Source organism: Fundulus heteroclitus, chromosome 9, assembly GCF_011125445.2.
Source record: "Fundulus heteroclitus isolate FHET01 chromosome 9, MU-UCD_Fhet_4.1, whole genome shotgun sequence".
NCBI lineage: Eukaryota > Metazoa > Chordata > Actinopteri > Cyprinodontiformes > Fundulidae > Fundulus > Fundulus heteroclitus.
The window spans coordinates 12,266,036-12,281,928 of NC_046369.1; the positions used below are offsets into that span (position 1 = coordinate 12,266,036).

Consider the following 15,893-nt stretch of genomic DNA (forward strand, 5'->3'; position numbering starts at 1 on the left):
AATTTTCCTATATTCATCGTATATATTGAGACATTCATTCCATGAACCAAGATTTGCACTCCATACATACGACTTTCATTTTATTCATATTTAGACTCATGACATTCGTATATAACAAATTCCCTAAAGAAAAATGTAGATATATACAATAAATTTAAACAAATTAGAATATTACTGAAATGTTTATTTATATCAGTAACTATATTAACAAGGTAAAACACTGAATTGATCAATTACACACAGATTTATGTTTTCAAGCTTTTATTCTGTTAATTAACAAAAAAAGCTACATATATCAAATTCTGATTTTATGCAGGTATAATGTTCATGTACATGTATAAAGAATGTCATAAAAAGTCTGTGTTTTTTATTATACTTTTTATTTTTTTGTTGTTTGCTGTATGTTGTGCATACAGAAATGAGTGTGCAGGCACAACTCTGTGGGCACTTTTAGTTTTCAAAGTAAAACTATGGGCCTTCTGATTTTTCTGTGGTTAAAGCCAAATTAAGGCCAAATATTTTATTGCCAATATATCCCCACAATATATTTTATGTCACACTCCATCTGAAAAACAGAGCCTAGGCACCTGGGGGAATATTGTGGCTTCTATCCACAAGGAATGGCCAAGGTTTGCACAACTAACACATATTGTAGTGTGCAGTTCAGGACAGAGTCAAATAGAGGAATCAGTACCTTTATTGTCCACTGTTCAACTAAATCAAGTGGTTCATGTATACACGTCAACACTCAACAGAAAAAACAGCACAACTTTTGAAGCACAACTTTAATTTCGATTAGTCACAGACACTATGTAGATTGGGCAAGAGCATCATTGAATCAGTTCAACATATGCAATGAATGGTTTTTCAGTTAATCACAGTATATATTTCTATTGAACATGCATGTCCGCAAGCCCCTCTTACATCTTCTATCAAGGTTAAACCTTTAGGTCACCTGCTAATGTTTTTTTTTGGCAGAGCAGTACCATTTATGTGCAAATGTTTTAGATGACCTGATGACCTAATAAAAAAAAATATATGTACAATTACCCATTATATCAAATGTTTCTAAGTATGTAGCATGCAATATAACAGCAATATTTCTGATATTAAAGCATGAACATAGTTCTCACTAGACTTTGACAAAGTCACTATTTTCACAGTGTATAGATCATGTTGAGATGTTCAAACAGCACAGCCAATTGGTAGTTTCAGCAAAGTTTGAGATTCACTAAGAGATGAGAACAAGCATCAGAAACATCCATTTGCTGCTGCACAAGCTATCACAATCAATGATAGTGATTAAAAGGAGCTTGTAAGAAAATGGGAAGCTTAAATTGTCCATCCATTGATGGTGTGTCAGTTTGTATTGTGCATACTGCCATTGCTGCAACTCATTTTTAAGCAGGTAGCTTTGTTGTTTAACTTAATGCATTCAGTTAAAGTGCACTATACCTACTGATATTTTCATGTCATAAAACTGTAAAGCAGCTACCAACCAAGAAAATGGTTTTGTCTGTCTACTCATAGTTTAGAGTTCTGAAGGGACACTTCGAAAAAACAGAAAAAAAACCTCTTGCCACATTAGTTACAGAAATTAAAACAAATCGTCTGCCATTTTCCTTAGTGATTTTTGACAATTCCAATTTAATTGGTTTTCAGTTTAAACTTTTAGGAGCAGTTGTTGACCACTTTTAAAGACTGTACTTATACTAAACTCTGTGGCTAAAACCCTTACTTTGAACACTTTTTAGCTGTATCTGAATTGATGGATCTTAATGGGACTTAAACATTTCCATTTTAATAAATAAAAGGTTATTTTAAAAAGTTAAAGTTGTGTAAGGTTTTTATGTTTGAAATGGAGTTAAGTTTGTTAGTGTTCAGTTGCTGTCACGGTCATTTGGAGGAGAATTAGAAGTGAGTCTTACATAACAATCTACTGTTGTTCATACCTGTTATATTATTGTGATATGTTCAGATAAAAGTTTCTTTTTTTGTTTGTTTGTTTTTATTGTGGCTACGAATTCAAGGTTTATCATAGCTTTTAGCTTTAAAACTGACAAAGGGAAAAGCCAAGATTTGGCAAGTTTAAAAACTGAATCAAATTTTATTTTATTTTTGCACACACAGTTGCACTAAATTTTAGACCACATATGAACATTGAATGGACATTTTAAACAGCCCATGTAATCTCCTCTTTTCTTTGATCTTTGTACAAGTTTCTAAACTCTTTCAAAGAAAAAGGGTTCTTAAACGTCAGTCTGTTGGCTGAAGCGAGGTCAATTGTTCTCCACTTTTTGTATTTGTCCTTCAGCTACATCATTGGTTGTGATTTTGAGGGAAAAGATATGTTTTTTACCCACCATTGTTGCACATATTTGCAAAAACTGTCCCTGTCTCATTCATGAATGTACAATACAAGGTATGTCCATATCAACCTGACAAAGAAATAAAAAAAAACACAAAACTGTAGATTGTGAATTCAAAGATAGAAAACAGTACATGCTATTAAACATATGACTGCTAAACTCCCCAAGTAAATAAGATCAAGTTGAAATAGTTAAAGAAAAAAAAAATCATCCCAGATAAATCTATGAGTCACCTTTGAGGACAAACTCTCTGTCCCTCTCAATCTAGTTTTCTGTTGCACTTTCCATCTTTGGCACCTGCTTTGAATTTTCTTACCATCCCTATCTTTAGGCCCCACCAGCTAACACCTGCCTGCTGTCAGTCCAGTCACATCCTTTTTTCTCATGAGCAGTACCGCTCTCTTTCTGACACAGATCCTGAATCAGTTTGGATTTCAGGAACCTTCTATAAGAGTCTTTTGCCATCAAAGTGTAGATCATCTTCTGAGCCTCGTCAAAACAAGATGGGCTGCCACTCTCAACTTCCTGCCTCGTTTTTTCTCTGGTTGCTGCGTCCAAGTTCACCTTTAGTAAATGAAAAGGCAAAGAAAAGTTAAGGATACAGAGATTAAATGTGCTTGCATTTTCAGAGCCGTGCCTTTCAACGTGTGAAGTATGGGAAAATATTTTTTTGGTAAACTCCAAAACATTTCCAGACAAATCTTAAAAAAATGTTGTTGGGTTGTTGTTTTTTGCAACAATGGCAGCAGAAATTTTAAATTGTTTATTAAAAAGTCCAAAATATGTAAGTATGCAATTAGAAAGCTTAAAGGGGAAATATCATGCAAAATCCACTTTTCTATTCTTTAAATACATTTTATTATGTACTTGGAGTCTCTAGAAGTGCATAAAAGTCGAATGTAGTCTGTCCGGGAGCTGAAGTGTTCATTTATTAATGCTTACACAACAAGCAAGCTAACTGACTTAATTCAAGGTTTTTAATCAGATAAAAAACACATTTACCTCATTAGGAGCGTCTGCCTCAACATATTGCTGGTAGATTTGCTTGGCTTTGGTTGACAGCTTGGAAGGCGGACTCTTCTTATAGTCCTCACAAGCGATCCAGAAGTCAACATTTTCCTGGCTGAACTCTGATTTCAAGAAGGTGGTGAAGACCATACGACCCACTAGAAGTAAGAGAGGAAAGACTGGTTTAAAATCTGATGTACTTTGAAGTTCTAAAGCAGTGCAGGTAACACAACTTCTGATAAAACAAGGTGACTTTTTTTTGGCTTTCTTCTGAAAGCTGTAACCAGTGTGTTGGCACAAAATATTTAAAGGTTGAAATTGCACTTGAGTTTGCAACACACCAACTTCAACTGGATTATTATGAAAATGTCCATATCCAGCATCAGCAACCTATTGCAGGATAAGCAAAGAATCTCACAAAATAGTTTATCATTTGTCAAATCTTTTTTTAGACTAAAGCAGAATACTTTCCTTATTTTACATTTTTTAAAGCATGATACTTTTCTTCTAAATACTTTTCCATACAGTGTTACCTTGCATTTACCTTAGGGTTGCATTGTTATGTAAAATGAAGCCAGTTGTTGTTGAAATTCAAATCTAAAAGGTTGCAGTTAGATGAGCTTACAAATCTTTGTGGAATTTTTTCAGACTGTTTTTACAGGGACAAAAAACCCATCCTATGGGCTTTAGGAAGTCCCACCTTTTACAAGGTACCAATCTTTAGCATAACTCTTAACTTTGACTCTTGGCTTTTAAATATTACACACTTGATTGTCATAATTGTTATGTGTATATGTCAACATTATATCCTCAATTAGAACTTTAAATTGAGTCCAAAGCAAGTTAAAATACTGTCCAAATCTGAAAATTCTCAAATTTTAAGCTCCTTCTATATACATGATAATCTTGTAGTATTGAATGGTTCTGTTTAAGCAAAAGAGATAAAATGCATTGCCATTTGATTACAATTTAACATTTTTTTTACCTTTTTATTTACAATACAAGTATTTATACAATGGTTTATAAATTTCCATTAGCCTTTCTTTAATCTGTTTTCGAAAAATGTCAGCTGATTGTTACAGAGGCCGTGGACAATAGATGATTGATTCCCCAAGTAACGAAAGACTACAGAACAAACAGATCTGAGCCTCTCCTAATGACACAATATCATAAAACCGAACCCACGCAGCTGTGCTTATCCAAACGTTCGCACGACTAAGATGATAGATAGTGGAAACCGTTTATGATAAACAAAATCTTCCAAAAAGAAGATCAGGTCAATAGGAGCTGACGGATGGAAGCAGAGGGAAGACATGACGATGTTGGAGGTCACTAGCTGAGTTCATGGGATGCATCATGTCAGAACTCAGCTGCTTCCCGCAAGGACATTGCTCTACTGTCTCTGTGCATCCAAGCTCTGAGAATCTCTCCAAGTGTATGCAAAACACACATCCGCCCCCACACACACATACACACACACACATACACACACAGACACATACACAGAAAGGCTGCACTGGTCACAACACCCTGAGGGGCCTCTCAGTAGTGCCTTGTGACACGTAGCAAAACTCCCAGACCCTGAGAATGAGCTGAGCAGCACCTCTGTGTGTTTGTACTTAATTTGTTTGTCTGATATATCTAGGTCTGCCTACTTTCATTTGATGAAGAAACCCCTAGTGTTTGATTAGTCTAAGCAGGATGATGCCACTTAATGAGTTTTAATGATAATGAAAAACAAAGCCTTCCATTTCTCAGAATTAATTTTTTTTTTTTTTTTTTTTTTTTGGTTTAGGTTTGAACCTTTAAAATGGGCAGCAGAGATAACACATGCGTACTGCTGTCGTCAAAAACCGTATTGACGACTGTTAATGAGTAAAGTGTTTGTCCGGCTCTTGTCTGATAGCGTTCCCATGACTGCAGCGCCATTGTGTCTCATGAGTATTATCATGCTGCTTATATAAAAGAGTTTCCTCTTTTATATAAACCCCTGAGGAACCTCTTGCTGAGAACTAATGAGTCAAGCATGGCTGTCAGTGCCAGAATAATTGGGATCAGCTCAATCATTTCAGGTTGGTTTAGATCTGTATCAGCACTTTGACTTTGCCTTGTTCTACCTGAGATTTTTATAGATGTGAAGCTGTAATGTTACACTCACTTTCACTGCTCATCACGTGGCTGAAAGATTCCTTCCATTTCTCCACTTCGGCAGCATCAGGAACCCTGAAGATAACCAACAGTTTTTTTTTTTAACAGTGGAAGAGAGTTGATATATGCAAAACATAAATATTACCATATTAATTTGATTGTTTGTACGCTCTTCATGAAGTTTGCCTTAGGATTCTGTTGTTGTTTTTTTTTAGTTGTTCTTTTTTTGCATCCCACATAAAAACAGTTCATTTTATCCATGTTTGTATCTCGACCATTTCAATAATTAAGTTTTGTTTTAATTATCAAAATGATTACTGTTTTATTTTGGACTGTGAAACTTGACAAAAAGCAGTTTTTTTTAAAACCAGAGCTTTTTGAATTATCGAGCGTCACATACAGAATTTAATGTTATGATAACATCAGCATGCGTCATCTGACCTTTGTGGCATGGAAATTTAGGTCTAAAAATGAGTCACTAAAAATTCCCTGGCCTTGCCAGCAACAAAAATCATGAGAATAAAAATAGCTACACCTGTATGCACATAATTGACTGCATGGACTAAGTATTGATCACCTGTCTCCGTTATTGGATGAATTATATGTCACCAAAAAAGGAAAGGTCAGTGCCATCACCTTCTCATAAAGCTTCCTTGTGGGAATTACACCTGCAGGCATATCAGGGTCAAAACAAGACCCGCTCTTCCGAAAGTTGTCCAGGTTTTCAATTTGACTTTCCAGTCAAAACAACAGTGATCATAATAAAGGTTCAGGTATTTCTAGTCAAAACAGCTACACAAGAGAAAGAGACCTGATGGATTCTCAAATACTGTATGAATGTTGTAAAAAAAAAAAAAAAAAAAAAATCACACATGGAAACATTCATTTTCGTATTAGGAGAAATTGCTTTCTGGCAGAGCGAATCAATGGGAATTAACTAATGTCTGTTCTCTTTATCTCCCAAAAATTTTAAAGGAAAACATATTCTCACTACTGCACCAAATCCTAATTTCAATTCTTAATTTAGTGGCTCGCCAAAGCTGAAGTTCCACATACATTTTTCCTGCAGAGAGGCATGATATTGGAAGGCACAGGCATCACAGAAGCTTACAGGTAATTTGGTTCAGCTGTTTATTTTGCAGTTGTGTAAAAAAATAACATTATAATAAAATAAAACTGAATACACTAATAAAGATTAGAAAACACATAAGAACACATAAGAAGTATTTTTTTTCTGATGTTTCAGCAAAAAAAAAAGAAAAGAAAAAACAGCCTATCCTGTTGGCTTAAATATTTTATCCTCAATACTCTGTGCAAAATAAATACTTGCATTAATCGTTGTTGATGCAACATGTGTCTTGTCTTTTCAACTATGGTATTGTAAGCAACATTAAGATTTATTTTTATCCTCCAGGAAGAATTCCAACATCAAGACAAAGGAATAATAAAAATTCTAAAAATAACCAAAAGCAGCTGAATCTTTCTGACCTCTTTGCAGGAGCCGCTGTAGTTTTCTCCTTTATCTCCTTTTGATCTGCGGCATTGGGTTCAGGCTTCTGCAGTAAGAAGCTTATTTTGTGCTTGATGTCTTTAGCACTGTGAAAAAATGCAATTTCAAGATGTTAGTTTGTTTGCAACAATACCATCAAAAGATACGCTTATAAGTCAGACGATCTGCAACATGGAAACAAGAGTTTGTGAGCTCATTTCTTCCTCTATACTAAATAGCTAATTTAGAAATATCAAATATCAATTCTCTCTCTTATCAAAGCTACAGCTACAGAATACAAGTAGATGTAATATTTGATTTGGTTTACTTAAGCAGAAATTATTGTGCCGTCTTGCTGTTTGACTACATCGAGCTTACCTTTTCAAGCAGGTTGCAGGGAGTGTTGCAAGTCCTTTACACATGATGGAACATTCAAAATCCAAAAATCACAACTTGTTTTTCTGACAACGGGGAAGCGACTGAGTAATTGTGTGCAGCAGAGTTTTTATAGTGCCGTCCTTCGGTATTAGACAGCAGGCTGCACTTATCTCCACCCCTAACAGTGATTTATACCAGCACAAAGCAGGGAGAGAGAACCAACCAATCACAACAGATGGGGAGAGAGAGCGAGAGAAGTAGGAGATGAGGGAGGGAGGGAAACGAGGATGAAAAACATTAGAAATTTAAAACAGATGGGGTTGTAATCGCCCTGAACAAAAGGTGCTTACTTCTGATTGAGGTCATTCAGGTATTTGACAAACTCGTGAAGTTTGTCCTAGGAAGGAGATAGAGAAAAGAAAATGTAATTTTCTAACTAAATCTAATCCAGGCTTTGGCATTGACATATGCTGGGCTTCTTTTATTGCACTTAACAAGGTATTTCTGGGAGAGTGTTCTCATTTGTTTTCATTGAAGGAGCCACTTTCAATTTGATTGTTGTGAACTGTCACTGTTATAAATACATGAGGGTAAACCCCTTCAATACCATCATATTTGTGCAGGATTTTCAGTCTGGGTAATCCTACACTTAATGGCATGTTAGCCTGCAGCTTTGATTACTTGTTGTTTTTTTGTTTTTTTTTTACTAATATCCTGCAATATAAAAGCAAACATATAAATCCTTGTTGAAAATTATTAGATTTCTTTAAAATATTTTCTGTTTCTGCATCAGTATGTAATAAAAACATCATGGGACTTTCCACACAACCAAACAAACAGTAATTCAATTGAAGTCTAATGACAGAACATGCATCACTGCAAGACTACTAAAGTTTATCCAATAATAATTTACATAAGAGTAAAATATTTAAAGCTATGAGATTAGAGGTCTTAATTACATTTTTAAACTGCGTATGAGCACAACACGCAATGTACATTCCAGAGGATTCAAGATAAAGAATTTATGATCCTCATTGCACTAAAAACAAGCTGCAAAATACTCCCCAAGAAGCTCAGCCTGCATCAGTCCAAAGTTAGTCAGGCAAGAAATAACTTGAGGAAATTTTGTATTTCATTATATGCATTTTGACTGAAGAAGTATTTCAATAATTCTTAAAACCGTTAGAAGTTCACTTTATGATTTGTGTTCACTGTGTGGAAAATAGAGGCAGTTGTAGTTTATCTCTGGTTAGAAGTTCTCTCAAAACTTGGACTTTAGAGTTCATACTCCAAAGTCTGATTATGCTTCAGCTCATGCAACTGTTATGAACATATATTTATAGCAATTGTTTTAACATATAAGTTAAGGACGGGGACTTGTTACAGTAACATTAAACATCAGCAAAACTGTGCTTTTCTATGTATGAAACCCCGAAACAAGGGTGACAAAGCAAATTAAGATATTGAAGACTGGATCCACATTAATGTGTAAACCCACCACAATAACCTGCATCAGGAATTATGGTGGGGTTTCAAATATTGGGAAGTTGGGGTACCAACCCAAGAAGGAGTACTTAAATTTTTAAGTAACAGGAACAAGATATGGTCGAGATCAGGTGGTCAATACAAGGAACACTGGATGGTCTACTCACACAATGGCTTTCAAGAATCTGGCAGTTACTCACTGGAAGAGCCAGGACTATATAGTGCTCCTCCCAGGTGCAGTGACTCCCAGTAATTGTAGCCGCCGCAGATGTTACCACTCAGACCTTGATTGTTGGTGCAGCATGGAGAGCAAGGAGTGAGAAAATTGGACTGCGAACAGGAGCTTCCGTGCAGGATCAGAAAGGAATAATTACAAAAATATTTCAATCTTAACATAAATTAAGCATGATAATGGTTTAGTTAAAGTCTGGGACAGCACTATTGTTTGCATAATTTCATCCCTGATTTCCAGTGAAGACAAGTCTACATAGTCTGCACAAGTTGGGGGCAGTCGGAGGGCGAATTTACCCAAGAAACTGCTGGTGTGAGAAGAGTTGAAGCCTCAAATGTGTGAGAGAGATGATTTAACCCAATACCAGTCTCTGTCAAGGAAATATGTTTACCCTTTTTTGGTAGCACACATTTATAACCTTACAGGTTTGGATAGACGAAGGGAAGGATAAACGGACAGACAGAAATTTAAAGCTAAACAAAATATTTTAATACTGAATGCAAAGATCAAATGTTCTTACATTAGCAAGTATTAGTAATTTATAAAATATTTTTTTATAAGTTTCCACAAGTCCCTTTTTGAATAACTGCACATGCTCAAGATCATATCACCTGCTACCTTCCGCTCCTCAGGGATATCGTGTGAACAATTCTCCAAATCCACTCTTGTCTTATTTCTTTTTACTGAGGCTTTCCTCGTCTTCTCATAAACTTGTATGCGGTTCTCTTCTTGCGACTTTCAGCAATGTTCAAGTATACAGTGTGAGTAGGAGAGCTACTACTACTACAGTACTTCTTCTTTTTTTATAAAGCACTGTAAAACAACAGCAGCTGTGACAAAGCGCTGTACAGACAATAATCAATGAACATTTCAAATGGAAAGAAACAAAAGATTACAATAGAAACATAAAAAGGAATAAAAGTCTCAATATGTGCTAAAAGCCAAGGAATAAAAATATGTCTTAAGGCGAGTTTTAAAGTAGACAATAAAGGGGCACTTCTAATATGTGACGGCAAAACGTCCCATAACTTAGGAGCGGACTTCTGTCTAGTTTAGACTTCTGTACCTCCAGGAGTAGCTGGTCAGGGGTGATGTGTTCCCTCTTCCCAACTCCAGTTAAAAAACAAGCAGCAGCTTTCTGGATCAACTGAACACTTAAGGGAGGACAGGCTGAGTCCAAGGTAGAGAGCATTATGGTAATCAAGTCAAGTTGTAATGAAGGCATGACTTGCTGTTTCAAAATGTAATTTTAAGAGAATCTGTTTTATCTTTGCCAGTTGCCTAAGGTGGAAAAAACGAACTTGACCACTGCTCCAACCTGGTGATCTAGTTTTAGTTTAGTCTATTTCAAAACCCAAGATTGAAACGTTCTGCTTTAAGTAAGGTACCAAGAGGCCCAAATCAACAGCAGATGGTTTCTGCACATCACCTCTGTTTTCTTGTTATTTAAGGTTAAAAAGTTTAAAGCTAACCATACTTTATTGTCTTCAAGACACAATAGTAGGGGCTTGATTTAAAAGGCTTCTTTTATAGTGGCATGTATATCTCATTGTCATCATCATACAAATGAAAGACAATCCCACATTTTCTGAGTATTGAACCCAAAGGAAGCAAATGAAGAGAAAAAAGCAGGGGACCAAGGACTGAGCTCTGAGGAACCCCATAATGTAGAGATATGGATGAGGATTCAAAATCAGCTATTTTTACAGCCATGGTTCTGTCAGACAAATAAGACGTAAACCATTTTAATACAGTATCACTAAAACCAAGTTGGGTCTCTAAACGAGATAATAAAATATTGTGGTCCACTGTATCAAAAGCAGCAGTTAGGTCAAGCAAAACAAGAAATACATATTCACCCAAATCATTTGCCCTGAATATGTCATTAAAATATCTCACTAAAACAGACTCTGTACTATGCTGAGTTTTAAAACCTGACTTAAAACCTCCACAGTCTTTGGCTCATCTAGCTACAATTAGCAGCTAACACCAAAACTAACCGCTAAACTAACTGGATACATAAACACTGGAAGTGCGAATGCGAAGCCAGTAAGCAGAAACTAACAAGGAACGTGCATGCACACTGGCATTACAAAGTTATTTGCTTCAACATATGAGGTAAGCAGAGGTCTTGGAAAAGAAATTGATGAGTGTTGGAAAAGAACAAAGGTGAGACAAAAAGGAACTTCAGTAAGAATAGCAATAAGGTTTGGCTTGTGGGGAACTGCACAGGGGACATGTAGGCAGGGCAGTGTAGAACATTGATATATCATTGCTTCTTGTGTAGTGTACATGGATACACAGATTTGACCTTTCACATACAAGTAATGATTTTCTCCAGGTCACTTAAAAATGTCATTCCCATACCTTTTAGATCATGTCACAACAATCTTTTAACCCATGGTAATGGTGTGTCAGAGCCTTAGAAATGTGTAAGTTTGTAAGACATTTACAACAGTATTGTACTCAAAAGAAGCTTGTCTGAGTGCATGCTATGAATATCTTACCTATAATCTCATTTTGCCAATTTAGTGATTGAAATCAGCCCTTGAAAATACCCAAATTGATTTACAATTGTATAAAAAGTGTTCTTGTGTCTTTGATGTAAAGAAGCCCATTCAACGCTATAAATGTAGTCATTTAGTGTACAAGTTAGTTCAATTGTGCATAATTTTGCCTAACTCTAACCTCTATAAGCTTGACTAAATAAGCATTGGTTTGTGCTGCATGTGCATCACATCTCAAAAAGACACTGGTGGTATACAATCTTTGGTTGTTTAATGGTTTGTGCAATTATAGATTATTGACATTTTTGGTCTCTCTGTAGTCTCAATTATGTGGAAGAGAACATGTTTTCTTGGTTGTGTAATATAACAGCCACACACAGTCTGGTTCTAACTGGTTTATCAGCTCCTCCTGACAACTCCTTTACTTGAAGTTTCAGCTACTAGTGATCTGCTAAGTTAGAACAATGACAGATCATCCCCCCAACCAACGTTTTTTTTTTTTTTCCTTATTACCTCTGCAGTGTTCAGTGACTCTCGCTGGCTTTCTATCACATAATTCTGAATCTAAAGTGGTGAAATACTCCAGCATCTAATAGTCACAGCTAAAAATCACCTGGGGAATCGCTCCAGCCAAAAGAGAGATGAAGCTGACGAAACATGGCAGCAAAAAAACCCTGCTCTTACAGTGGTTCTGATGTTGGATACAGATAGATCAAAGTTGTTCCAGAAACTTTAAATTCTTTGTTGTGTTTGTTTCATTCATGCATACGTTTGATTTTTATTGAGCTGGGGTTATACTTTGAATGTTAATTTTTTTTATCTTAAAAATATCCCCTCTTAACCTTAATAAACAAAATGTAGAGTGGAATTAACTTAATATTTTTTATGTGTTTCCTTGAGTCTCTTAACTTAATTAAATCATTAGCAATGTGAATTCACAGCAAAATAAAATCTGAATGTTTTTCTTGACCACATTATTTATCAGTTTCTGCTCTTCTTTGTACAATCTTTAACTGAATTATAATTATTTTTCAACCCCCTTCTTTAAATGTGATATGTTTTTATTCAGTGTGAAAAAATTTATTAATTCTATAGACAGACTGAAGACAGGTGCATACTATAAGTATTTCGATTAAACATTAAATATTTAAGCATATTCCAGTAACATTGTTTAACATAACTACATTTGAATTAAACACAGTGAAGTCCACATTATCTCTGACCTCTTTTCAGACGTCTTTTGCATCTGGTTCTAGGACTGACAGTGCTAATTATTCTACCTAGCTAATTTGCAAGGAAGAACTGAATAATGCAGCCTAAGCTTATGTAAGATGTCCCTGATTAGATTTATGTGGTCTCGAATTAGACATGCCACTAACCTGTGATGTCTGAGGCTGGCAACAAAAATAAACCTGCCCGCTGTGTCAGAAGAAACACTCCAAACATTCCCATCAAAAATAAATGGTTATAAACACTTGATGGATAAACACTTTGAAATAGCCAAGAGCAGAAACAATTATTGTTTTTTGCAAGGTTTTGCCTTACTCAGTTAAATTCTGTGTTCATTATTGTTACTGCTTTAGCCTTTGTGTTTAATTCCTTACTTTTTTGTTGTGTTCTGTTGAGTGTTGGTCTTTTTCCCCTTGGTTTGTATTTTCCTTTGTATCTAATTTAGTTCCCTTAGTATTTATTAGTCTCTTTCCCTCAGTCTCTCTGTTTCACTCTCCTTCACAACTGTTCCATATTTGACTGATTAAGCTTACCTGAATCCAATGACACTTCCCCCAGAATATATCCTCTCTAGTTTCTCTGGTTGTTCATTGCTGTTTCCTCCCATTACCGTGCTGCACTACCGTTACTCACAGTATGTAGTGTAGCCAGAAAGTAAGAGTAGCAATACTTGAGTAATATGACTCAAATAAAAGTAAAAAGTTGAGACCAACCCATCAACACGCCCTTTTCTCAAAACAGTTGGCCTTTGTAATGGATATTATGAGTAACATAGTGCATCATCTCTTGCTAATCCTGTCTAACATCCAGAAGGACTTTGTGGCCCTTCTAGCACTGTGATTGTGGCTAATTTATTTGATTAGCCCTCTCATCTTGACCTGAAAGAACAAACCTCTTTCAACACCTGCAGCTTTGCTTCCAGACAATAAACTAATTAGACTGAACAACAAACAACGAGCTCAAAGTTCAAATTCTTACAAATCTGTGGACAATTGTAAGCAAGATTTCTATTTTTTAATCATTATCTATTTCCTCTTCTAACTGTTATTTAGAAGCAGTTTGGATTCTTGAATCTAATGAACCAAAGAAAAATTAAAGGAAAAATGTTTTTATTTGCGGCATTCACCTATAGGCATTCAAAACAATTGACAACGGCCATGACTTTCTTTTAAAGGGAAGTGATTTAAAAGGGCTGTGCCTTTTGTTTGTTTGTTTTTCTAAACTGAACACAGCCAGAGGGAGCAGTGCATTAATCGTTGGTGGGTGAATAATCCTCTGCAGAATGTGCTAAACCTTAATGTGGTAAAGGGATTTGTATACATATATTATCATAATGGTTATGTTGCCCAGAAGTTCAACACCTGACAGTGCCCCTGTCAGTCAGGGGGCCGTGGAATTGCCCTAGCCGTACACCATCCATCACCGTCTGGTTTGGCACGGTCACCAAAAAGGTGGCTGTCTGTTTGTTTACAACAGACAGTCAGCACTGCAGAAAAGATGACTGGGCCAACGTGCCCTCCATTCAGGACCTATACATTTCCAGAAACAAGAAATATCGCCTGCAGATCCATCTCACCACAGTCACAACGTGTTCCAGCTTCCCTCCTCTGGTGGGCGCTACAGAGCACAGTATGCCAAAACCAATAAACTCAGAAACAGTTTCTCACCACTAGCCATAACTCTAATGAAATATGACTATGACGTACAGTGTCAAAAATAATAGTAAAAACTTGGATGCAATAACCCAGCAACTCTGCCTATTTTCAGCCACCTGTTTACTGGCGACCACTTATCATTTATTTATTCATTATTCTCTATTTCAGTGCTGTTTATACTGTTTATATTGTCATTTTATATATACTGTAAACCAAACCCATATACCTCACGTACACAACAGCACATACAACACACATTGATTCTGTCATTCTCTGCACTGATCCCTCTGTGTACATGTATGTTTAAACCTCCTACATGTACACATAATGACGATGATACTAATGACTTACTCTTGCCTCCTTTGCACATCCAATTGAAATATTGCTTGAATCTCGGCTTCATTGTGTTATTGTATTATTGTGTAAGTAAGCACATTGTGAGCATTGTACAATTCAGAATCAAATTGCTTGTTTGTGGACACATACTTGTCAAACAAAGCTGATTCTGGTGAGCACAACATAGAGGTTATCTTATCCCTGTTAACTGTACAGCAAATAAGCAATAGGAAGCTGGTTTGAGAGAAACTGACATAGCTTCTCCTGTGCTGCCACCTTGGACAGAGATCTGTATCACCCGTTTCAAGAACAGCACATGTGCCCTCAACACTGTGCAGCTGAAACAGTATACAGGCACAGCTCACTTTTTATTCCTTATTTGGTCATGCTTATTATCTCTCCATCATTGCTCTGTCACAAGGTGCTGCCTAGGTGCAACAAATTTCCTGCTGTAGAGCAAATCTCTGAAAGGGTGTTCTCTGACAGAGCTTAAATGTATGTTGTTTAAGCCTTTAGAAGGTCCAGGGAAGCAGTTCTGTATGACAATCCTTTCTAAAAGTCGTATGGTTTGATATTCAAAACACATGTGGAGGGCCCCATAAAAGAGGTGTGTTTGGTTTCTCTCAAAACAGTGTTGCTTATGAATTCTGCCTCACAGCCTCCTGCAGCAGACCAGCGCTAATCCAGACAACAGGATGTAATCAGAGCCACAGATGCCAGGTTTTTGCAGCAGCAAGGTGATGATGATGGCTCTGTGTGTTTGTGGCACTCACAAAGTCACACACACACACACACACACACACACACACACACACACACACACACACAAGACACACACACATGCAGGTATGATGGGAATATAATTGGACAACCATCCAATCTAGGCAGAAAACTATTTTTATTTCAGTCGACAATGACAATGGAGTCAAGGCAGAGTTAAACGAAAATGTTTACAGAGTATATGATTTGCAAAAGGTAACACTAAGCTGTACAGTTTTGAAGGTTAAGCATTGTACGGCACCATTCTTGATAATTAAAACACAGAAAACAATTTGT

At 36.3% G+C, this 15,893-nt stretch overlaps 1 protein-coding gene across 1 annotated transcript; it reads right to left on the reverse strand.

Annotated features, from left to right (window-relative positions):
- Positions 1 to 1,732: 1,732 nt before the first annotated feature.
- Positions 1,733 to 7,568, reverse strand: rgs4 (regulator of G protein signaling 4). The gene is made up of 5 exons (XM_012872191.3): positions 7,393 to 7,568; positions 7,014 to 7,121; positions 5,536 to 5,600; positions 3,372 to 3,535; positions 1,733 to 2,933 (listed from the first exon to the last, which is right to left on the reverse strand). The coding sequence occupies exons 1-5, from the start codon at positions 7,434 to 7,436 to the stop codon at positions 2,697 to 2,699; spliced, it is 618 nt and encodes a 205-aa protein (XP_012727645.2). The 5' UTR covers positions 7,437 to 7,568; the 3' UTR covers positions 1,733 to 2,696.
- Positions 7,569 to 15,893: the final 8,325 nt, after the last annotated feature.